Raw genomic sequence first — 24,582 nt, forward strand, 5'->3', positions numbered from 1 at the left:
AGTGCACTTCATTACTACAAATATCTGAAGTTCAGGATTGCAGTGAACAAACAGAAACACGAAAAATATAATAACATGCCTCACTAAAGTCCTTTTGACATATAAAGTGAATAATCTTCAACTAACTGTTGAATTCCATCTATGACTCTATTTTTTTGCAGATGAGCTTCAAGTCTCACTGCAACAGACACTTCCTTTATATGCAACCATCAGTAACAGGGAAAACAAATCACAAATGGGGCAGAGAGGCACCGGACCAGACATCTTCTGCCTTAACTTGCCTGGACAACATGAACCAGATACGATGAGTGGCCGTCAGCCAGTTGTCAGCCAGCTGCTAACATACAAACTGTAGCTTGCTGTTGTTGTGGGTATCCCGGGTGAGCCTGAAGTAATTGGTGTTTTTAAAAATGCTATCTCATTCTGCTTTACTTAGAAATTGCAGATAAGAGCCTCACTGGAAACTGTTGGTTTCACAATGGAAAGAAAAACAGCATTTTTCTTTCCATGGTTATATAATGGGACATTCCTGCAGTCCTCTGCACTCCACAAGTGTGATTGGACATGTTTTATGGCCAACTCTGAGAAGAAATGCTTTCTCAACCAATCAGATTTCATCAGAGAAACATGACGAAACAGACAAATAAACCAAAGAGCGAGCAACAGTATGACCAGAAGTGATGCATCCATCATTGGCCTGATTGGCCCGGAGCCTTCAGATGCAGAATCCATCTCTGAAGGCGCACTGGCCTGGAAAAACAGTAGATTAATATTTACATTATCGTTTGAAGTATTTACTTTCATGACCCAGAGATACCTGCAGTAAATGTGCAGGGAGGCGGTCTCTGAAATTCTCTAAAAGATTTCTCTTAGTTTTGTCTCTCTGAGCTGTCTTGGTTGCATACTAACATTTTTTTAATGATGGTCAGTGCTCAATGTCTTGTGCAACAACAGTTTAAGATTGTAGGTTGATGTTGACTAACAACTAAACCTGGGAATTTCTGCTTAACTACAAGGATGTTCGATCGATTGTAAGGGGACTGCTATGCAGATACATGCGATCTTGATGTCTGGGTTGGTCGACTGGACAAAAATATCAGATATTGGCCATCGCTGTTTGTTTTTTGGGACAATTTTGGTCATTTTATTTTGCTTATTTAATGGTCGGCCTCTCGAAGAACGATGAGAGGCACTGGTCAGCGACAGGCTCTCAGTCAGCGAGCGAACCCAGCAGCTTAAAGACGGCAACAACGACGGAGAGGCAGCAGGGAAAACATTGTGGTTTAGCTTTCTGAACAGGAGCCGGGACAGTAAGCAACCAAGCACATGGACTACTGATGGTGGTTTTATATGTAAACAATCTCCAGCTATATGCACACAAAGCATGAGAAGGGCATCGTCCACAGCTCACATCACCTTCGTCCCTTCCTGTTTGACGAGGACTTACCTTAACTTTTGATGTTATCTATTGAGAGACTTTCATGTGTTAGTTAACCATTGTCTGGCCCTCCGCCTCAGCTGTAGGTCACAGTAAGTTAGTGGCCCTTTACTGTGTACCGTGGGGTAGTAATTAAAATCCTGTGATACAGCAGCACAAGCTGTTTTCAATGGATGGCAGGAGAACAGATGCAGAAGATCAGGGCTTTCTGATACCTTCTTTTCTCTCCATGAACAACCTCATAACAGAGCTTCAGTCAAGCTGAAGAGCAGTAGTTACAAGATCGAGTTCAAATTGCTGGCTGGGTGTTTCTGACGCTGAAGTGCCCAACTTTGGTCTCTTGGACAAACAAATATCTGTATTAATGTTATCATCCCACAGACAAATGGAATAACCTACACATGTCAAAGCTAGCTAGGCTATAGAGAAAGTTTAGAAAAATGAAGATGCTCAGTTGAGCTCTTTTTCAGTTAAAATGCTCTTAGGATTCAGTCACGAGAATATCTGCAACTTCTGATGTGAAATCAGTTGAGCAGGTCATGGAAGACACGATACTTGTTGGGTAAAACCCCAGTGTGACGTATCTAGACAAGTGCATGGCACTGACATGACAGAGGTAGGCACTGTATAAACTATCTGGGTAAATATGGAGCAGTCGTCATGTTTGTTAAACAACGACGGCGGCTTGTTCCTCATGTTTAAATAAAGAGATTCAGTCACACTGATTTCAGAATATTGCTGAATGCGTTGCTTCTGGCTGGGAGATAAATATTGTCTTTTTAATTAAAATCTGTCAAATGTTCCAGGATGTTGACATGCGGGGTGAGACTCAAATAAAGTCATTACTGAAACGCTGTAATCTGTCCAGCAGAACCTGTTGGCAGAGCCAGTCCTGACATATACCAGGCAGTGAAAAAAGGTTTTTCCACATAAAACTATGTTTATCCGACCGCTCTGGAATTAAATGTCATTCCTGGGAAAGTGAAATATTTTCAGAGCACAAGTATCAAAGATGCACATAAACTGCAAAGTAAGGATTGCTTGTACTATGAAGAAATCTGAATTTAAATGCCCACATTGTAGAATACACACTACACATGACACATCGCTGCTTTATTACTTTTTCCAATTCAGCACCACTGAGGGCCTGTGGTCAGAAACCCTGCTATCATATCTCTAAACTTAGAAAAATGGATTTACGTTAATGGCAAGAGAAACATACGAGTTGAAATATGTCCATTAAGTCGAAGTGTATAAAAGCCACGACAACACAGCCCTCATTTTCTCTGCGTTTTAGCTACTCAAACATAATCCTCTAAAACGTACTCTGATGTAGGAGTAGACAGATTGCTTCACCCTCTATAAGTACATTATTTTTCAAACGATCTGTGAGAATAGAATATATGAATCACACTTATGAGACAATGGGTTCACAGGAAGAGGAATCATCATTGTCTCTTCTCATGAGTAATGCCTGAATTTTATTTCTGTGATCTTATCATCTCCCTGGGTGGTGCCTTGTTGAAAGACAGTCCTTTACTGTTTCTGTTCCCAGCGCACACACACACACACACACACACACACACACAAACAGGGAGAGAAAACACACGGCACTGCAGGAGTCCACCTTCGGCGTCTGCTGCCCAGAGTTGATTTCCATGTAGAGACTGTCATACTGCGCTCAAGAGAAATTCTTGAGCGGCATTAATTCCTGCAGCTTCAAATCCTCAAGGCTAGATACGGGTGGTACGGGTGGAGGCAGAGTGGAGGCTTTGGTGGTGATAAGTAGAGATGATATCACTGCGCTGACTGCAGCTATATTAGACTATACTTTAACAGGTTCCCAGAAGGTTTTTCTTACTAACTTCAATATCTTTATATTATTAAACAGGTTTCAAACAGCATGGGTATGTCTGCTCTGAAAGCATCTGTAATATTTGTTTATGAGGCAAATGCATTGTTAATGAATCTATCTGCAGCATCAGAAAGCAATAACATTTGGTTTGGTTGGAAACGCTCTCTGGTATGAAGTCGGATCAGTCTCAGTATCAATGATTGCACACAGAAGGATTCACAAATGTGTTTTGGGATTTACATGTAAATGACTTTCTCCACGTGAGTATTTTTCAATCCACACAAACATATTTACTGATGTATATAAATGTAAAAAAATAAGGTTCACAAAAGTATTTCTGAGGTACACACACATATTTGATGTTTTGAATAAATGTAGTAGAAATGTATGTATTTAAAAGTATTTGGAATTCTTATCAAAAACATATTCAGTCACATTTATATCCAGACTGTTGAACCTGCAATTACAAACTGCTGGCCATGAATGAAATTCACTGCATTTGTGTGTGTGGGTTTTTTTTTTTTTTTTTTTAAAGACTCATCCAACGTGGCTCGATTCACAAATGCATTGTGGTGCATTCATTAATACAGAAACTGCTCCAAACTCGAGCTGGTTCTTTTTTCAGGTTTCGCAATGGCTTCACACTATCACACTATCCTCCTCCTGCGACATCGCTGCCATCTTTGCTGCATTTCAGACATCATTTCACTGCAGCCTTGCTGCTGCAGGGGGAGATGGCCGGTAAAAAGCTTTGTTGTCAGGTACCTACCGCTCGAGTAGGTTCCTCATAGTCGATCTTCAGGTTGGCCATGGCTTTGATGATGGCCATAATGGACTGGATTGTGTTGCTGTAGACAACTGCTCTGTACTGCTTACACTCATCTTCTGAGTATCCATCCTCATGGATAATCCTGCAAACGGAGACCAGAAGGAGGGAGGGGAAGAAGAAGGGAGAAAAGATGAGTTTGTCACTCAAGCTGAAAACACAATGTGACATAAAACAAAACACTGACTTCATTATATGATCACACATGCACTGATATATCTCCTTCAACATACAGCTGACACAGTGATACTAACAGGCCACAGTGATACTAATGCCAAAGAAAGATCTTCTTACGTATTTCCAACCGTTGTGAAAATGTTGTCCATTATCTATGACAATACACCTGATCTTAGATCATATATATTTTATTGATATTTCATTCGATCCATCAAAGGTGATCCAGTCCTGCATGTGTGTGATCACAAATCACTGCTGGGTTGCAGTACAGGGAAAACTTCGCCGTCTTCGGATCTCTCAGCCAGAGGTCACTTAAACAAATATTTACTTGCGTTTGGAGCAGTGGAAAGAGACGGAGAGAAGGAGGCATGTGGGTGAAAAAGCATGAGGCTGAGACAGAAGCTGCTGGGCTGGAAACCAAACAGAACCATCTCCCCTGGCCTGTCACAGCCCAAAGACCAGAGTCACACAGCCAGCATGCTCATTGGTTGTGTGATGTGCTGAATGGGACTTCATTAAAATGCAAGCGAGCCTGCTGTGAAACACTGAGTCACAGCCAAGAGGACTAAAAGCCCACAGTGTTCTCCCCCTCATCCAAACAATACTTTGGCTAATTTCATAAAAATTGTTTTTGACTGACTTGACTGTGAAGCAAACTTTGTTTTAGAAAGCACTATTTAAATAGTTATTTTATGGTAATCTATGATTAGGCTGGCACATGTGAACACACAAAGAATTACCTTGCTCTTTGCATTTGAGGAAACTGTGCTTTCTACACCTGAACACCTTGTTTAAATGCACAATTTACTTTCTGAATGTATGTAGAGTCTCTTTCAACATATAGCTGAGATCAAGTGTTGACACACCTAGAACTACAGCAGGAATCACCCAGACCTAAAAAAAAACGTAGTAATCATAAACAGTGTTTACTTTACAACGCCTTTAATTTAAAAATAAAAGGCGTTGATGAAGGTGGCCATATGGAAGCAGATAAGAGTCATTAATATTTTGAGCTTGTGAAATGGTATTCACGAGTTATTTCTCAGCCTGCAGCTGTATTATCACCCTTTGTGTGCATGTAAGATTTTGCAGCTGTAGAAATATTCTGCCCATGTGTGAAAAGGGTTTGTGCACACAGATATAATTTCCATGTGTGCAAAAAGAGTTTCGTAGTTGTAGAAATATTTTGTGGATGTGGAATTTCTGCAGGAACATTTTGACTTAGCATGTTGCCCATGACGAGCCAAGCAGCACTGCCCACTGAGCATCCAATAGGAGGAAGCCAAACGGTCCAATCAGGGGGCAAAAGTTTCTAGCGGGTTCGTTCTGATTATGTTTTCCTTCTGGACTACGCTGGAGTGAGCTCAGCCGTAAAAACAGGGTGAAATTCATGCCTGTAACGCTTTTAGCTTTTATACTTCAGTGCCACATACACAGATAAGACATCTGTGCGTCCGTCTCTCAGACTTAGTGAAACCTCACAGTTCATAATATTCCTGCACAAATTTTAATTCCACACCCACAAAATATTTCTACAGCTACGAAAACGTTTTTGTACATGTGCAAATTATATCTGTGTGTACAGAACGTCTTCACACATGCACCAAAATATTTCTACAGCTGCAAAACTTTATTACACATTCACAAACTGTTTTGTTTTTTTTTCTTCACACCTTCTTACATGTGCATGCAATATTTTCACATGAACACCAAAGGTGATATACAACTGCTGGCCGAGAAATTATTTGTGAACACCATTTCACAAGCTCAAAATATTAATGAGCCGACGTGCTCCTGTGTGGCCATGGCCTGTATGACTACACCCTGGACGTGTTATCCACACCTAAAACAAACAACGTCTGTTTTTGGCCTGACTTTCGGTCAGATTGTGCTTCTGAGTTGTACTTTGAACTGAATCACATTAACTGTACTGGAAACATGGCAATGCTTACTATATTGTACGGACTTTGTGAGCTGCTTCTCCTTTAAATATTTCATTACTCTGCTGTTAAAAATATCTTGCACGTCTTATCAACCGGGGGGACATCTTCAATACCACTCTGTCTTAAATTGAAATCCCATCATTAATGCTGTCATACCTTGTGACTGTCACATTTTTGCAAGCAGAATTAGTGTGAACCAGAGGGGACTCTAATTCAAAACTAGACTGAATTAACCCCCGTCGTTAGTAGTTTCACGTGACTCGCAAATGACACTTTCATAACTATGCCTTTGTCAAAATTCTGAATATGAAAATCCCACATGTAGTGTCTCTGAAATCTATTATTTGTCCATCTTCAAGAAAAAAAAAAGTAAACCAGGGAGGAATCTAGAGTCTAGTCTGGGACTGAGAGGTTACATTTGAGTCAGTTGTGCTGGTTCTCTATTTTTAGTTAGCCGAAAGAATTCACTCCTACTCCTCTGAGAGCGAAGACAGTGGTGTTGTTCTCCTTTCACTGCAGTGTCAGTGAAAAGGGCTTTATGGCTTTTTCACATCACTGTAAGTAGACTGAAAACATATTAAAAAGCCAAAAATGTACTTCAAGAAATAATTTGTACAAATGGAGACACTTATATGATGTTTGCTTTTGTTAATGACATATTAAAAGCAAATGCATCAAGCGCGTAGGCATTCACTGATGTGCACATGTGAGAGGGTTTTAGAGCAGAGTGTCTGAGAGATTTGTCAAACTGCTTCAGCCAGTGAACCATCCTCTCCACCCCTGTTTTAAAGACAAGTAGGGCTTCAGAGGGACTGACAGGAGGGAAGTTTCATAGCCAGGACACCCGTGGTTTCATTTCAGCTTCATTACACAGAAATCAGAGCCTCAGCTATACAGAAGACATCTAGTGTTTGTACTCCTCGTCACTCACGTCCTTTGAGTCTCTAAACAAATTCTTGCTAGAATTGTTACTTTGCCAGCTGTCACTGGTCATGCCAGCTTGTTTTACGCTTTTTCTTCAACTGAGAAACTGGAAACTTGATTGATTTTATAGCATCCTCCCAAAGCCAGTAAGTATCTCACTTCATCTTGACGTCGTGAGGCTATTACAGTTTTATGAAATGTTTATTCTAAAAACATCCGTAGAGAATCCGTTAGACCCTACAGCTGGAAGCAGGAACAATTGAACAACAACTGAAATCTTATGTGTTATGGATATGTAGACCAGTATGTGGTACATATTTCAGCGCCATTTGAAATGCAATTTGGTTATCAAAGAATGTGATTCACAGTTTGAAATGGCTCTTATAACATATGCAATACGTTTTGGGCCAATGTTTATATTATAGATTATTTTTGCTCAGTTCTGGCTGTTTTCTGACTGTTTTCTTACCTTAAGACTAGCTGATTAGTCCATTTAAACTTCTATTTAATCATCTGGGAAATTAGTTGTTAAAAACATCCCTAGTCATGTACTTGAGCAGCTGTTCATGCTTTGCACATTGGAAATGTGAAGTAAAGTGAACTGCAATTCAGCAAATGCACAAACAATTTCTTGCCTTAAATTTATTCAGAATACAATCTTGCTGTATAATTAAATACTGTTGTGGTCCATGTGTAGCTAATGAGAGTGCAGTACAGATGTTGAAAGATCATCTGTATTCTGCACAGTGACTGGACTCCCCAATCGATTTGATCAATCACTTAACAACTGTTTCTTTCCCCCATATGGCCGGTGATAAATGCTCATGGTGCATGGCTAGTTAATGGCCTACTTCAAGCCTCTTGGCTCTTAGCCAAGGAGTGGCAAGCTAACTGTGCCAAACTCCATACATTATTGGAGGATGAAGGCAAGGAAGGCTACAGGCCTGGATGGCATCAGCTCCAGACTGCTCAAGGACTGTGCAGCTCAGCACTGCGGGTCATTCAGCACATCTTCAACATGAGCCTGAGCCTGGAGAGAGTTCCAACCAGAGGAAGCAGTGATCTACCTGCTTCACAGATTCCTTTCTCACCTACAGAATACTGGGACCATGGGGAGGGTCATGCTTTTTGACTTCTCCAGCTTTCAGCACAATCCAACCATCACTGCTCAGGAGGAAGCTGGAAGGAGCTGGAGTAGACTGTCACCTGGCTGCTTGCACCATCAACTACCTTACCAACAGACCACAGTGTGAGGCCTCGTGACTGCCTGTCTGACATGGTCGTTTGCAGCATGGGGGTACAGCGCTCTTTCCTCTTCACCTTCTACACATCAGACTTCAGACACAACCCCGACAGCTGTCACATCTAGAAGTTCTCTGATGATACAGCCATCGTTGGATGTGTATCACAGGGGAACGAACTGGAGTACAGGGAGGTCATAACCAACTTTGTCAACTGGTGTGGACTGAACCACCTGCATATAAACGCCAGCAAGACAAAGGAGATGGTGACAGATTTCCACAGGAATGGGTCACGGATTACACTGGTCAGCATCCAGGGTTTGGACATTGAGATTGTGGACGTGTACAAATACTTTGGTGTTCACCTTAACCACAAACTGGATTGGACAAACAACACAGATGTCCTGTACAGGAGGGGCAAAAGTCGTCTCCACCTGCTAAGAAGACTGATGTCCTTTGGAGTATGTAGGACACTGTAAAAAACATTTTAGGACTCTCTGGCTATTTTCTAAGCAGTGGTCTGCTGGGGCTGTGGAAGCTCTGAAAGGGACAGAAAAAAGACTTAACAAACTGGTCAAGAGAGCTGACTCTGTCCTGGACAGCCCTCTGGACACCATCAAGGAGGTGGGTGAGAGGAGGATGATAGCTAAGATAACATTAATCATGGACAACCCCTCTCAACCCCTGCATAGGAAACAACACTACCGCAGATCCTTCATTCAAACAGCTGTCGGACTGTTTAACTGCAGCATCATGTGATGTAGCGCTGTCTTGATGCTGTGTTTCCCATGTCGACATCATAAACCTACTGTTTTTTTGCACGACTCTTATCTATGCAAATGCATGCTCACATTATCCACTACATCTGGTGCAATACCATTACATCTTGTGCAGTTTTTATCTTGATGTACATTTTTTCACCTGTGCAATAGTACAAACACTGTATTTATTATCCATATTGGCAGCAGTATTTTTAGAAACGGTACATATTGTACATATACACAGACCTGTGCAATTCAATGTTCTTTTTATGCAACAGCATTTCTCAAGTGCAATTCAATATGTGGCAAGAATATTGGCAATAGTATTTTTTATGGGCAGTAGTATTTTTATGGCAGTTAGTATTTTTAGAATCTGTACATAAGGATATTTTGTTGCGAGGCGACATTTGTGCTGCACACTTGCTTCAACACCCACAAAATGAACGTCCTGCTACAAGCCTTCAATTCATCTTTACGCAGTACAAACTGATCCTCAAATGAATGTTGGAACAGCATGTACATTTAAATCATCTTAATACATGTGCTTGTGCTGTTAAAACACATTCATCTGCCAGAGATGATGGGAGGAAAAGCAAAACAATGAGTAGTCACTCACTTCATCTGCTTCACAATGGTGCTCTTCCCTGACTCTCCAGCACCTGCAGAGAGAACAAAAACAGGCAGAGGTTAAAAATACACTCCCGTTAGCTGAGAAATGTAAACAGGCAGCCAGCGAGGCCGTCTCACATCTGGACGCTTGTCTTGCACTCCTCCCTTTACCTCCCAGCTTTGGCTTCAGCTCCGCAACAGATCTCAGCTCTCATTTTCATCCTGGACCAGCTCCTGTTCTCCCTCACTGTAGACCTACAGGGATTCTGCCCTTTCAGTTCTAACTCTGTCAGTCCTATCTGCAGTCTGAGACCAAACGGTATTACAGGAATGTCTTTATTCAGGAACAAAGGAACAAAAACCACTGGCCATCCTATTCCCCTCTTTTGACTTGAGACAAGTCACTTTATCATGGTCAACATTTTAATGGAATCGTCTTGCGCTGACAGGATATGGGCTTTTCTTATCCACTGCTATGTTTATTCTAACAGCCTCAGGCAACCAGAGAGAGCTCATCTGCCACAAGGAATCTAACACTACACACACACACACACCCAGGGGTGCCTGTCAGTGCACTTTCCACTCGTACTCGCCCATGGTGAAGTCTTTCTGGGATGACCCTCAAAATACACTACTACGCAGCATGCAGCACGCACATGCACAGTGAAGCCCCCGGGTAGGAATGGGCCAAGATAGTTTCCACAGACAGCTGTCAGCTCCTTCTCCTCTGTGGTATATGAGCTCAGACTGGCTAATAGAGCAGAACGTGCTGTTCGCCTTGAAATAGAGTCAGAGTTTTAACAAATATCAGACATGTTTAGAGAGTCTGAAGGTGTGTCAAAGAGTGTCCAGGGTCTAAAGTGGACACTAGTGTGAAAGTAATTCTCCATTTTACATCCACCTCATGCTTCTGAAATCCCCACTTGCCCACCAAGCAATTTGCAAATCACACTGGGATGAAGCACTCATCCATCTGCCGTACAGTCTGTGGGCCATATTGTTAAGCAGGAGGAAAAGCGAAGAAAGAAACGCTCTCTCTGGCTCACTGCATACCTTGAGCGTGAATTGAAAAACTGTAAACAAATTTCCTGCCGGCAAAAAAGGGAAATAACTAAGAGCCAGACTGCTTCAGTGGAAATGGGCAGCGTGCAGTTATTTTGTCAGAATGCAGATGGAATACTTAGCTGTGAATAAATCACATGTGTCATTACAGGCAAGCTTCAGTCTGCTCAAGCTGGTTAAGACCACAATATTGGTTTAAAGTCTTCTCTTAAACCTCCAAAAACTAACTCTGTATAACTGTATCTCTTAGGAAAACCTGTCTTTACCGCAGCAGATTGGGTTCAATTCCAACCTGGAGCCCTTTTCTGCATGTCATCCAATATTCTGTCTCTCATCAAAAAATACATCTTCAAGATATACACACTAATAAAGAAAACTAATAATTTATAATTTTGCACTAATCTGGAAGAGAGCCACACACTAAGATAGATGTGGCTGAGTTTGTCTCTGAAGCCTCAGTGGCTCAGCCACAGATATGTGTGCCTGGAGCCAAACTGCCAGAACAGACTTTCTAGACCTGTGAGTTCATGAGTCTGACTGACCAGGGCTGAGCTAGCGGGCCTCTCTCTCACCACCCACCCAGCCGCACCCACAGCCACACCCACACAGTCTTGTTTCCATCACTTCAGAGGACATTACATTAACTTGCATTCATTTCCTGGAGACTAACCCTAACCCTAACCATTACTTGCCTAAGCCTAACTGAAGTCTTCACAGTAAAATTTAATGATTTACATTATGGGGACTTGTATTTTGTCCCCACAAACAAGGCAAGTTCCTATAGTGCTATAATGTGACACATTCATCACCCCACAACACAGGAGTGACATGAGAGAGAGAGAGAGAGAGAGAGAGAGAGAGAGAGAGAGAGAGAGAGAGAGAGAGAGAGAGAGAGAGAGAGAGAGAGAGAGCTCTCCTGAAAGTAGTAAACATGCCCTTTGGAGTTTGTCCAGTGGACCTGAAGCTGCTAACAGTTAGAAATGAGCAGTGAAGTTTGGCACTTTGGGTGCCACTGCTGCTTTGATTAACAAATAGGTTACAGCTCTCTGTACTGCACAATACAAATACACTTAACCACCTAGCAGACAAAAGTTCCTAGTTTTTCCTAACATGTTGGTCTAGATTGGTCTGGAGATCAAATCATTTGACTGTAAAATACAGTCTGTTCTCATTACATGACCTGAATGTGACAGAACTGCACTCTAAGAAATACAACTGAAAGCACAACAGAGTATACAGCAGGGTTTTATATACACATAAAAAAAAAAGATAAACAATGGACTGCTACTGCAGTAATTCTTATTAGTGCTTCAGTGACGACAATACACACACATACGCAGAGGCAAGTAAAGTCCTGGACTGCACTGTTTCGTTTTAATATTTCATATTTGCCAGCTGGCAGTAAAAGGCTGCCAACAACTGTACAATCACTTGTGCTTTAATAAGACGGTTTGCAGAATTCCTACAGGGCTGTGCACACATAGTTTCTACTAATAAATCCTTAAGTGAATGAAACACACATTTTGTGGGACATCTGGGACTCCTGAGGGATTGTAGAGGATGCTTTTGTCATGGTTACTGACGTGACATGAGTGGCAATCACTCTCAAGTGTACGTTGCTGGTGGTTCTGTGGGGAAAAGCTCTGGCAGGAACTCAAAGCCTGAAGACAGTTGGACTGACACCACTGATCCTGTCGCTTTTAGGTGACAAACATTGTCTGATCTGTGGATAATGCTGCGTTATCACCATATCTCCCTTTGGAGCATGGAGGCTCAGGATTGCAGCTGCATGAACACACATACGCGCTGACCATTTACCCAGGCTCTGTTGATAATAGTAGTTTCCAAAGATTGTTTGGAAAAACATTTATGACTCAGTGCTGAAGAAGCAGAGTTTCTCTCTACTGTAAGCTGTGACTGGTGGCCTTGGTGACTGAATAGACCATAGTTGGCATCAGATCGAAGAGGATTAAACCAAGTGGAAGACTTTGTTTTTATGTTTTTTCACCATGAACAGGGCTCAATATAATGAGTACTACTAAAACTAAGCTTCAACTTGATCTAACCTAAAACCTCTTCTACAAACAAACTGAAATGACATAAAGGTGAAAAGAAAAGATGCTTTTAACTAAACTATTTGACCAGGACACACAGGAATCAGGCTGCTTGTGCAGAGCAGAGGATGAAGAAAAGTTGAGTTTGCAGGAAAATAAATACAGTCCACTGCCTAGCAACTGGGCAGTATGTACGGTAGTTGTGGTTGCCTTTGACTCATGGTAGAAAATGAGGGGAAAAAAAGGCGGTGGGGGGGGGCGACGCCTGCCAGTTCAATCTCCAATTCTCCAATTTCATTTAAATGAGATTAGTTAGCTTCTATATGTCTGTCACAATTCTTTCAGACTCCCTTATATAATACAAGAAGACGTGGAAACAGTCAAAAATAGGAACAAAGTTAGAGTGTGCGCACGCTTACATCCCATCTGTGTGCATGTGTGATGGGGAAGAAGGGGGTATTACCTTGAAGACATGTAGCACTCCAGTCCTGTAGCAGAAAGCAGCAGGGAATTTGTAAATCTCCCAGCAAGACTCAGGAAGTTGCCTGATTACTGATGGGTTACAATGTGACTGGCAGACAGACAAGAGCCAACACGGGGATGGGTGCCAGGAGAGCCTACGCTCGGGAGCCCACATGATTAACAGGAGTCCAGCCGCCACAGGACGGAGCCTGGGCCTGACCCCATGATGTCACGGGTGGCAGGGGTGTCAATAACGTTTACTGTCATGGTAAGGAGTCAACTCCTTTTTGGATGTATTCCCTACACACATTACATTGGCACATACAAACGGAAACAGCTTTAATCAAGTCCCAGGCGGCTGCAGGCTAAAGAGAACCTCCGCTAATTGCAAAAAAGAAGAGAATACATTGATCCCTTTGGGTCAGGTAAGATATCCAAAACAAAGTGTGTTATGGCCCAAGGGGAACCTGGTTTCACTAATTTAATTGTTAGAGGCTGATAAGGGAAATTGCGCCTGTTTGTATTTACAGACAGTATGAGACCCACTGGCACTTCATTAGGACTCAAATAAGTACACCTGTAATTGGGTACCTGTGTTTGGAGATGAGCAGGTAGATGCTTGGGGCCACCTGGGAACGAAATACAATTATCATTATCATTATACCAGGGGAAATCTGCCTGCTCCCACTGTGCAAACAGGTGGTTTTGGGGTTTAGACATAATTATCCAACATAGGTGATAAGTTGAGAAATCTTAAAGTCCAGCAGTACACCAAATGTGTGTCAACATCAGAGCCATTGACAGCAGTGACAGTTTCAATGGCAGACTGCTGGCTGAACTTCAGACATTTCGAGTGACTTGCTTGACTCACATACACTGATCAGCAGCTTTTTGAGCTAATTAAAGCCTCATTTGTCTCGGTACGGAAGAAATGATCATAATTACATGATGCTCCAAACTGGGCAGCAGACATCAGCAGTAGGAAGCTTTCTTGGTTCCCCAGAGGTCACAAAAGTGAAGCAAAAACCAGTGGCTGGGCACTCAACAAGCCAAGAAACCAGTACTATCTATTCCAATTTACACTGATTTCTTTCTGTGAAAATGACATCGTAATAAGGAATTTCAGTTTTCTTTTGCAGGAATAGGATAGGAGAGAAGAAGTAACAAAGCTTCATCGACTCCCACATTTGACCAGTGATGAAACCCGACGAGAGGAAGAAGCGTGGCAGCCAGCTCCACTGCGAGAATTCCTGGCATGCTCGTGCCGTCTCTAGAGTTTCGTTATTCAGTGAAGCATGATGAAACTGACAAGTCCAGACATAAAAGGAGGAGAGAACGAAGGGCACTTCCCACTGTTCTGTGTCAAGACTGAGGATGAACAGCTTAAAACAATCAACTCATTTCACTCTCTTCCTGCAGTGCCTGTCTGTTGCATCAGCATCCTGCAGCCCCGGCCTCATCAGGCTTAAAAATGTTAACTGCCTCAAAGGTCTGCCTCCCGTGGCACTGAAGCTTTCACTCTGTGTGTGAATAAATGTGCATGTGTTTGGAGCAAGTGTGACTCCATCCTGGTGGGACTGGGAGTTAAGGCACAAAGGCAGCAGTGTGGGCCCCTGTTAGCTGAGAACACAGACCCGCTGTTGATGTTTAGGCTTGGACCTTTCCTATCAGCACTATAGCTCAAGCGAGTTACTCACACTGCTCCACCTCCTTTCACTCAGCGTGACAAATGCCTTCGCCAGCCACAGCAAATAGTTTTACGGCCACTAGCAAGAGAAACGTTGATCCTCACTGCTAAGGAGAGGAACGTACTGTATGTTGAACCGTGAAATGAGCTCAGACAAGAAGCACTTAAAACTGTTTTAGAGGATCATCTTGATAAATGAGAGTGTGGTCCTGTAAGTCAAACACAGGTGCAATACAATAAAATCCAACTAGACATTAAGCTTCATTAAGGCAGTTTTTCCTTGCACGGCAACTGTCCTGCATTAAACTACATAGTGGAGGTGTTCATGATCCTGGGTTGTTTAATACTACAATCCCAGTATTTCCATGCAGCCCTCTTTCAAACATGCTTTTAAAAGCTGTTCAAAATGTCAAACTGTCTTTAAGTAATTACCTAGATGCTTTTGTACTGAACCTTCAGGCATGCAGACAATTTAGTGAAAAATGAAGAAGGCATGAGCTCCACTGTGTGAAAAATGAATGTCACACATTTTAATGAGACAATTATTTGAGTGGTTCTTATGCTGCCACTGTGAATGCAGAGAAAGTCAAGAAATAAATCAAAAGTTGAATAAGACATTGGAAAGAGCATAAGAATATCTTCTTTTAAGTCAGGCTCGTCCGTCCACTAAATCTATAATGGGATGGCCCTCTGGTCCTTCCTGTCCCTCACTTCAGAGTGGATCTGTTGAATAAATCAATATCTGACCCCTCTGAGACAGGCTGACCCATGAATATCAAATATGTGCTGGTTTTAAAACTTAACTCTGAAGACAATAAAGGCAAACATCAGCTGCCCTGTGGCTTCAAATCAATATCCACTCAAAAAAACGCTGATTAGCTCACATTAATGCCATTTTTCCTGCTTCCTTAGCGTGACGAAAAATATTGGTCGCAGTGCAGGCGAGGCTCGATTCACTATCATACATCGCTTCTCACTGACGCGAGACTTCTCACAGTCTCTGCTCTCACTGGCAGGAGCCTGAGGCACATCGAAACTCAAACAAATAACTCAGTGAAACGTTTGAAATCTCACAATCTCCCCACTAATATACAGTACACTAAACAGACAGGGGGAAAGTGATGAGGCAGCTCGTGCTAATGCGAAGATGAGTAAAGTGATAAAGGAAGCTATGGAAATTCAAGGAAACAGAGGTAAGAAAGAAGGGGACAGGGGTTAGAGAGGGGGAAAAAACAACAACAAAAGCGCTGAGTTGGCAATTCTAGCCTGCAGCAGGGCCCAGTGAGACAAGACAGCCTCACCACAGTGAACGCTGTGACACTCGCAGCTATCTCATACACAGCAAAACAGCCTTGATCATTTCTCCACTTCCCCGTGGCCTTATTCTCTCTTTATTCTATATTCTAATTTCAATTTCCATCATTTCTCAAACTCTTCCTCCCACTGTCCTCAGCCGCCTACACACCAGCCGTGAGGCGGCCCCGCTGCCGCCTGTTCTTCTCGGCTATGTGTCGAGAAATGTGCCAATCCAGACTCGAGACCAGGGGGCCTCCGAGAGACACATGTGCCACTTCCTATTCTGGGATCCAATCAAGGAGGAAATGGAAGCAGCTTGCATGAACATGTGTACACTCTAGAACGTAAAAAACATGCTTGCACGCGCACGCAAGCGCACTCACAGACACACATGGGTATATTTGTCTGATTGAAAGACAGGGATGGAGAGATTCAGCCTTCAACAGATGGCTACCATGCCTCGGGCAAAGACCAAGTCTGGACAGCAAACTGACAACTGCTGCCAAAGCAGAGAGGGATGAGAGGCAAAAGGACCACATCTACTTCCTCTATGTATATGGAGTGAATGTGAGGCAAGACTAATGAAGGTGGAAGAAAATTTTATTTGCTTCACATTAAGCGTTTAATGACAATTCTGTGGAACGATGCAAATTACCTCAACCAACCAGCAGCCACAGAAACAATCAATTCAGGGCTTTTCTTGCATAGAGAAATTTTTGGCACCCCCTGAAGAGGTTTAAGCCAGTGCCAAAGGAAAATCACCAGCATGATAATTAGGAATAAATATTGCAATTCAAATTCTCTCCTAATGTGTTTAACAGCAATTTATCAAACAACGGATGAAGAAGAAGAACAGCTTAGCTGGTGCTAATGGGGGCAAAGACTTCCTGTGATTTCTCTTAAAATAAAAGCAGTTTTATTCCTGGGGAAAATCTTGAATTACAACCTCTGCCACATACCTTGCCACATACTGTTTGCTTTGCGTCCTGCCCCCTGCACCCCTCGCCCAGAATCCCTTGATAATGGAGCATGGTGTAAGCGACAGGCAAACAGCTAATCATTTAGAGTTCATCTGTTTTTGAATGCACAATCGACACATCTACGAAGCTGTGACACTACAACAGAAACAGCTTAAAGTGGTGCAGACGAGTGAGGTGAGGAAATTGCTGCAACAATTACCAGTATCAACTGAAATTAACCTTTTCATCAGGATACATTTTTCAGCCATATTGCCACATTAACTGTACTTGGCCTGTCACCTCCCAAAGGCCCATTCTGAGCTAGGAAAAAACCTACAATTATTCATTCAATTATTTAAACCTCCTAAAACACAAAGTGCAATGAAAACTATAAATGCAATGTAATAGTGCTTGCAGCGCTATGTGGTAGTTGTGTGACTCCTCCTCCTGAGGTTATTAGTCACAACAGAACCATATGGATTATGTATCTCCTGAGCAATTAGATGGTGTTCATATTAACCAATGCATATCAGAAAGTCAAGAGTGGAGAAGAGATCTGAACTCCATTGAGTGAGAAATTTGTCAAAAATCAATACAGATTTCAAGAAGGTATCCTCTGTGTGATGTATTGCATAGTCAGAGGTAAGACATACAAAGGCCTACTAGCATAACACTGTGTCATCCCTGAAGAAAAGGATGCTGCACAGACATCCTCCTTCCGTCAATAGATGACTGAACACAGAGGACTGCCGAGTGAGGTACGGCAAATTAAAGAGAGGGTCCTAACACTGAAGTATAATGTGTTAAATGTGCCTGAGAAGTTGATAATGGGAGTAGCAGGAACACGGGATCCTGTCAGCTTCAAAGTGTACAATGTTCTGACAGGTTACTGGGACCTCTGGAACAAAACGCCTTCTGTCTCATTTCTCCTACAAAGGATGTGGAGAGCAAAACACAAAGAAGGAAACAACAGCTGGTTGTGTTACAGACTGACAGCTCACTGCTAGTGATCTCTAGACTTCTAACCCTCTGCAGTACTACTTTTTCCAGACCTTAACAGGTGATCAAACAGCTGATCAGGGCCCACATTACATGACACACATCTAACTGCTCATCTTATTTTTACAGTCAAAGACAGAGAAAAATTCTAATTTGTCCTGACAGTCACTCTGTGGCCAAAATCTCACCACATTATGTTCTTCAGCAAGATAAGATTGCGACGTGAGGATCTTCAGAAGGTGTCAGCAGCTTTGAAGGGACAAAGAAGGCAAGGAAAAATGTGACACAGCAAAAATATCCAGGGTTAGATTTTATCCTCTGAGGTGCTTTGCCCTTGGCGTCTTGCCCTGTTCACCAACATTTCTGTTGAAAAGAAACTTTCTGAACTCCCCTGGCAACAGTTTTGTCCCTCAAAGGCCTTTTCTACACGTACAGCACATAACACACATACACGCACGCGCATGCACGCACAACCACTTTCTATTAAAATAATTAGGAAAATTATATGTTTCACTAATTGGATGGATGGAAAAAGGGATGTGGACGAGGTAATATCTCTAAACCACCTGCTTTCCATCCTACAGGGAGGGGAGGCTGAGGCCTGCTGAGACAGTGGTGTTTCTGCTGGATCTACTTGTGCTGGAGGTGAAGGTGTATGAGCAGACCATCTATAGGAGCAGCAGGAATCCAGCAAGGCTCCCTGAGGTGACACAGGCATGACAGAATCTTACAATCTGAATTGTCTCAAGATAGCTAACAACGCACCTGACCACAACTCATTTATCATGCCAGAGTGCGTGACAGGTGTAAGACATGGCCCTGACATCAAACTGTTAATTGTAGCAGACAGGATCAACTGAGGAGTGACAGAAAAAGAGAGATGGCCCTCAGAGACCCTGATGGGATATTAGAGGGAGGTCCCACTGTGAGGGTGCCCTCAACTGCCAATGATTCAAATGACCTCCAAATCCACACACCCCCCCCGAGGAGCAGACGAGTGCATAAAAATCTGATTCAGAAACATTACATAACAGGGAAGCCTCATTCGACTGGTGGCCAATCTCTGTCAGCAAATAATGATTAAAAATTACTCAACCATGCTCCTTAAATGTGCCAATGAGGAAGAAGTAGGTGAGGTTTCTCCTGCTCTCATTTCTGACTTGGCTTTGGTCCAAGTGTCTCTCCTGCCTCATTTCATCAGCTCTGGATTCGAGCAGTGAAACCATTTGACAGAGCTGCGAGCAGCAGAGGCTATCAGGCCCGCTACAGTGCCAGAAGCAGTAATCACAGCCCCCACCAGATGGAATGAATTCATAATTGATGTTGATTTTCGAACGGTTTGCAGGGATGAAGGAGCGTCGAGCACAAGGGTGCCGAATGTGTGCAGCCCTGTGAGCCTTTTGTTAACATGCCGTAACATCTGGAGCAGGCTTCCTCAGCCACGGCGCTGCTACAAAGCAAATAAACAAACCTATTCCTCAACAGAAGGATGACCTTCACACACATTACTATTAACATGTTCTCCTCTGATCATTTATATACTGTAGCAGCTGGTATTCAGTGATTCAGAAGGTACCAAAGTGATGGTATAACTTCTTCAGCCCGCTGCACTGCAGGACAAACTCAGCTGCTCATCTGACAATGTTCAGTAGTTTTAACTAGCATTTGATATCACTTATGTGTGAGTTGGCTTAGGTTTAGACTTTGAGGTCACCACGTATCTAATTCGACATTTTTACATTTTAGCAGCCATATCATAATGGAAACTAAAATTTAACTGCACAGAGACGCACACAACTTACTTCAATTTAGTACTGATATCAGTCAAGAGATCTGTGGAATCAGTCATTTAATGTAGAAACAGGCCACTTTCAACCCCTCCTTGCTTTTCCAAGTGGTTTGACTGTTGGCGCCACTGTCACAAAAACAACTGGATCACTTTCCTTTTTCCTCAGAGCCTCGCACTACCGAGAGCACAGGACACACTGCATCGGTTTCCAAAACACACGTCAAACACCAAGATTTATTCGATCTTTTCATCCTTTGGAAGCCATGACACTGTGCGTGTCTTTGTTCCAGCATCCTCCCTCCACTTTGACTTTCATATAATTTAATCAGAGCTTACATCTTGCAGGCATCTGGTGAGGTCAGGTTTAGGATTGTGTTTCATGACCTCTGACACGGTTGCTGCCACCCTGGCACCAGACAACGACCTGGGATAGCATCAAGGGTAGTGAAAGACAATCCCTCTGCATCCACAAACACACATGCACACACACAAACGCACGCATCAACTACAGGCATATTATCCTTCATCTAAAGCAGCACTGTGGTCTAGAAGCAGGGTCAGACACTGATTTAATGCCTCGCACAGATCACACAGACACTCAGAAAATAAAACACTCAAACACTTCTTTAGAAGGATAAAGCAGCACACGGCTTTGTTCGCTGCACACAAATACGTCTTTGCCTGCTGCTGAACAAAGTGACATGACTTCCTGGGCTTTTACGTCATTTGGCCTGTGGGTTTTGGTTTATTTCCTTTAATCCTTCTCTTCATTCCTCCTCCTTTTTAGTTTCTCTGTGTGTATGTGTTCAGTGCTTTACCTATGCAAATTTCATTGTATTAAATATTGTAGCTTGCCGTTTAAATTTGATGGTATCATGAGCCACTGAAATATGGTTTCCTTTGTATTTGTAATCTTTTTTCTTATGTTTATATTTAAAAGTATACAAAGGTGCAAATATGTGCAGTGTACAGTCTCCCTGTCCCATGGCCTTTAGAGCAGCAGTTTAACGGGCCACTGTTTCAGTGCAATGCAATAACTTACATTTTCTTAATGTTTTTTTGTTTTTTTTTAATTTGGCTCAAAGCATTGATACACATCAAACGTCTCATGGTAATCCACAGCTGCAAGCTCGCCCTACATGTGTCAAGAGATGATCACAGGGGGACCACTATTAATTTTGGCCTCCCCTGAAAACAGCTGAGCAGCTCTGACAAACATCTTTAATAGCTGGCATATTTCAGGCTCCCTGCCCCCTTTAGTTATTCACCCCTAGAAAAGAGAACCAAATTCACGATGAGTATATCTGCATCTGGAAGACCAGCGCTTCAATTTTGCAATTCAATTTTGGTTTAACATCTCAGACGTTGATGCGTTAAGACAGAACACAATGGAACGGTTCTAAAGCCACAGCGATGTGTCCTGCCTCCACCGTACTGGTTTGTGTCACCCGCAAAGCCACTCCACACTTACACTCCACTACATCACAGGTGCAGCCTTTCCACACAATCAATATTTGAGCTTCACTCTCACTTCCAGCAGCGAAACAAAGCTGGAAGCTTAGCATCTCTCGCTGGCATTAGCAGTCTACAGTCACAACAGCTGCAGAGCTCCCAGTGCTGAGGCTGAACCATGGGAAGGAGTGCTCACATTACAGCTGATGATAAAAAACCTCCCAGCGTGGATATGTTCCACTGATCCTTCACATTGGCACATTTTTTATTCACCATCAACTGGCCAAGATGAAGGCAAACAGGGACACCAAGTGCGGTGGTCACTGGAGGAATCTGCTGCATCATGAGCTACGGGGAACTGGAAATGTACTGCTGATGCATTATACATGCATCCATTACCAGCCCCTCCCGCTGCACTAACCTTTGTACTGAGACATGCACATACACATTCACATGTACAGGCACACAGACAGAGGGATGGAGGAAAGAGGTCCGATGAATTATGGATTGGGGCATCAAAATATAAGCAGTGAGCTGTGGAAGAGGCATGGTATAAACATTTGGATAAGAACATGCTCAGTAACAAAAGCCAGACTGTGTGGCTGCAGTAAAATCAGAAACTTCTTGAATATTTTCCGAATTGAGTGAACTTCTCTTGGGGAAAATACGCATTAAACAGCAATACCATGAGCATGCTCATTTAATTGAACTGTTACCATGCACTGCATTCAGCAGCACACTTTTCCATCACGTATTTTTTCAGCGTCCCCGTTAGATAGGCGTTCAGTAAATTGCTTGCACAGTCCATTCCCCCATCACCTGTGCAGCCCACACTGCTGCTAACACAAAGGACTACAGGCTTTCAATCAAAACCTTATTATTGAAGTGAATACATTTCATATCTTTATGGTATTTCAGTTAACCAAAAATAGTAGCCTGAAGCAAAGTACACAGTTTATTAATCTCTTCTGCTAGCTTTTGCTAGTAGCTTGATTGAGCATGTTAAATGAGGAGTGTTAATTAATCTTTCCACTTCTAAGTTTTCAATTATGTCTTTGTTTTGAAGTGTTATAAGGTTTGTTTGTATCTGCATTCAGCATGGTTTATACAACCTGATCAATTAACCCCTATTTTTTCTGTTATTTCCATAAATTCACGTTAATCCCTTTGATAATTGAATAATTGTATATATAAATACTGACGCACAGTTTTAACTAAAAACTAGGGGGTGACACATCGGCTTAAACTCGCTGGCAGAGTGACCAGGCTCCTTGCCAGGTGCTGCATTTTGTTGTGTGCTGTAAACAGAAAGAGGCATTCATTTGGCATTTCAGTTCGGGCAGTGACCCTTTTGAAAATAATCTTTTACTTTCATCTGCTGTGGATGCAAGTAATTTACACATGTAATCAGAATTCTTGGGTTTTATGTACCTTTGTGCTCGCATGGCAGTCCACAAAGTCACCCGCTTCCCAGTCTGGCCTGGGATAATTACTCCAAACTGAAAGGCCATCGATCAAAGAGCAGACGAGGCGACCAAGGCTGCCTGAGACGACTGGCCTTCTCACAGCCCTAGAAATCAGAGGCTGTCCTGGCCTTGAAGCCTGCAGACATGAAAGGCCCAACCAGACCAATGCACCTGACATGGCCAGAGCAAACATCATCGCTCAGCTTTACGACTCAAGTCACTGTGAATCCAATTTGGACTTTCAGATAAAACCTGGGCTCTTTCAAGATTAACTTTAAAGCTACGTAACAAATAATGCAATTAGAAAAATATCTACATGCTGTGTAATCATCATTCTTATCATACTATACGTGACAGAAGCAAAGCCCAAGAGCCAGACAAGATGTTCCTGTCGCCTGATTTCTAAATACCCAAAATATAAGCTGTTTTTCCTTTGCGTGCTTTTGTTGGCAGCATCAGATCAAGAACTGAACAAAGCCAAATCATCCCATCCTTAAAACTTGAACAAATGTTGTTTTTTTACTCGCACTAATCTGAAAAGCCAGTGCCCATGAAGTAAAGTGCCTAAAGGCTTTAGGGAAGGGAAGAGAAGGTTTTTAGGATTTAACTTATGAACAATGAGAAAAAAAGAACATGTTCTATTTTAACATTAGACCCACAGTGCTGCCACATTTGGTGCATTTCATTAAAGTAGGCTGCATACGTTGTGGCCAACACATACAATTTCTTAAAATACAACAGTTTGTCAGTACATTTGGTGGTGAGAGGTGACTTTTATGAATGACAGCTGGGTAACAAGGCTGCATGAAGATTTGTTTCACAGAGAAGCTGCTCAGTTGTTCCAACAGACAGACATTCAGTTATGAAACACACTCTGTCTTTTCTGCTCCTGCTTTTGGAAAAATCTTACAAGGTTATATTTATAAAACTGAAAATGCAGAACGAAAAACTCTTGACAGATTGATATTTAAAACAACGTTATGAAAACGTGTTTTACTCATCAAGTAAACTGATAATGTACAGTGTATGTTATAATTATCTACACGACTCGATGAATAGTGAGACATCACCGCATCTGAAGTGTGCAAGAGATTGTAAAGAGAGAAAAAAAAAAGAGCCAAAAGAGGCCGCAATTAACAACAGGAAACAGACAGGAAGTTTATTCCATCTCTGTGTCGTTATAGCAACCTCAACTTGCAAGTTGAAAAAAAAAAAAAAAAGCACAGGAAATGAAGAGAGGAGGGGTGAAATGGGAGGTTTCTCAACGGTTCACACATTTTCCTCAGAGCACACAAGCTGAAACTTGCTCTGCTGACACTTTTGACTGAATCAAAGAACTGAAATTGACTCGTCACATCATGACGGCGAAGGCTGACTTCCTGGTCTCACCTTTCACACGGACTGGATTCAAAATTTCCTGGACAAAAAAAAAAACCTCATCAATTCAGATTCCATTACAGTGTTAGCACCCCCCTATTGTAAATCACAAGGGAAGCTCTGCTGAAGAGTGTTACTGCTATTTTAGGTTTTGTTACGGGTGCAGCAAACGATAACGAGGACAACCTTACAACACACTACAGCT

At 42.4% G+C, this 24,582-nt stretch overlaps 1 protein-coding gene across 1 annotated transcript in view; it reads right to left on the bottom strand.

The window, feature by feature from the left end:
• Nucleotides 1-24,582, bottom strand: part of LOC143337608 (guanine nucleotide-binding protein G(i) subunit alpha-2-like) — a 59,333-nt gene that overhangs the window by 8,176 nt on the left and 26,575 nt on the right. The window contains exons 2-3 of the mRNA XM_076757244.1: nucleotides 9,782-9,824; nucleotides 4,063-4,204 (exon numbers count right to left, since the gene is read on the bottom strand). Of these exons, the coding sequence (XP_076613359.1) occupies nucleotides 4,063-4,204; nucleotides 9,782-9,824 (185 nt within the window). The remainder of the gene's footprint in view (nucleotides 1-4,062; nucleotides 4,205-9,781; nucleotides 9,825-24,582) is intronic.

This window comes from Chaetodon auriga, chromosome 2, assembly GCF_051107435.1.
Source record: "Chaetodon auriga isolate fChaAug3 chromosome 2, fChaAug3.hap1, whole genome shotgun sequence".
NCBI lineage: Eukaryota > Metazoa > Chordata > Actinopteri > Chaetodontiformes > Chaetodontidae > Chaetodon > Chaetodon auriga.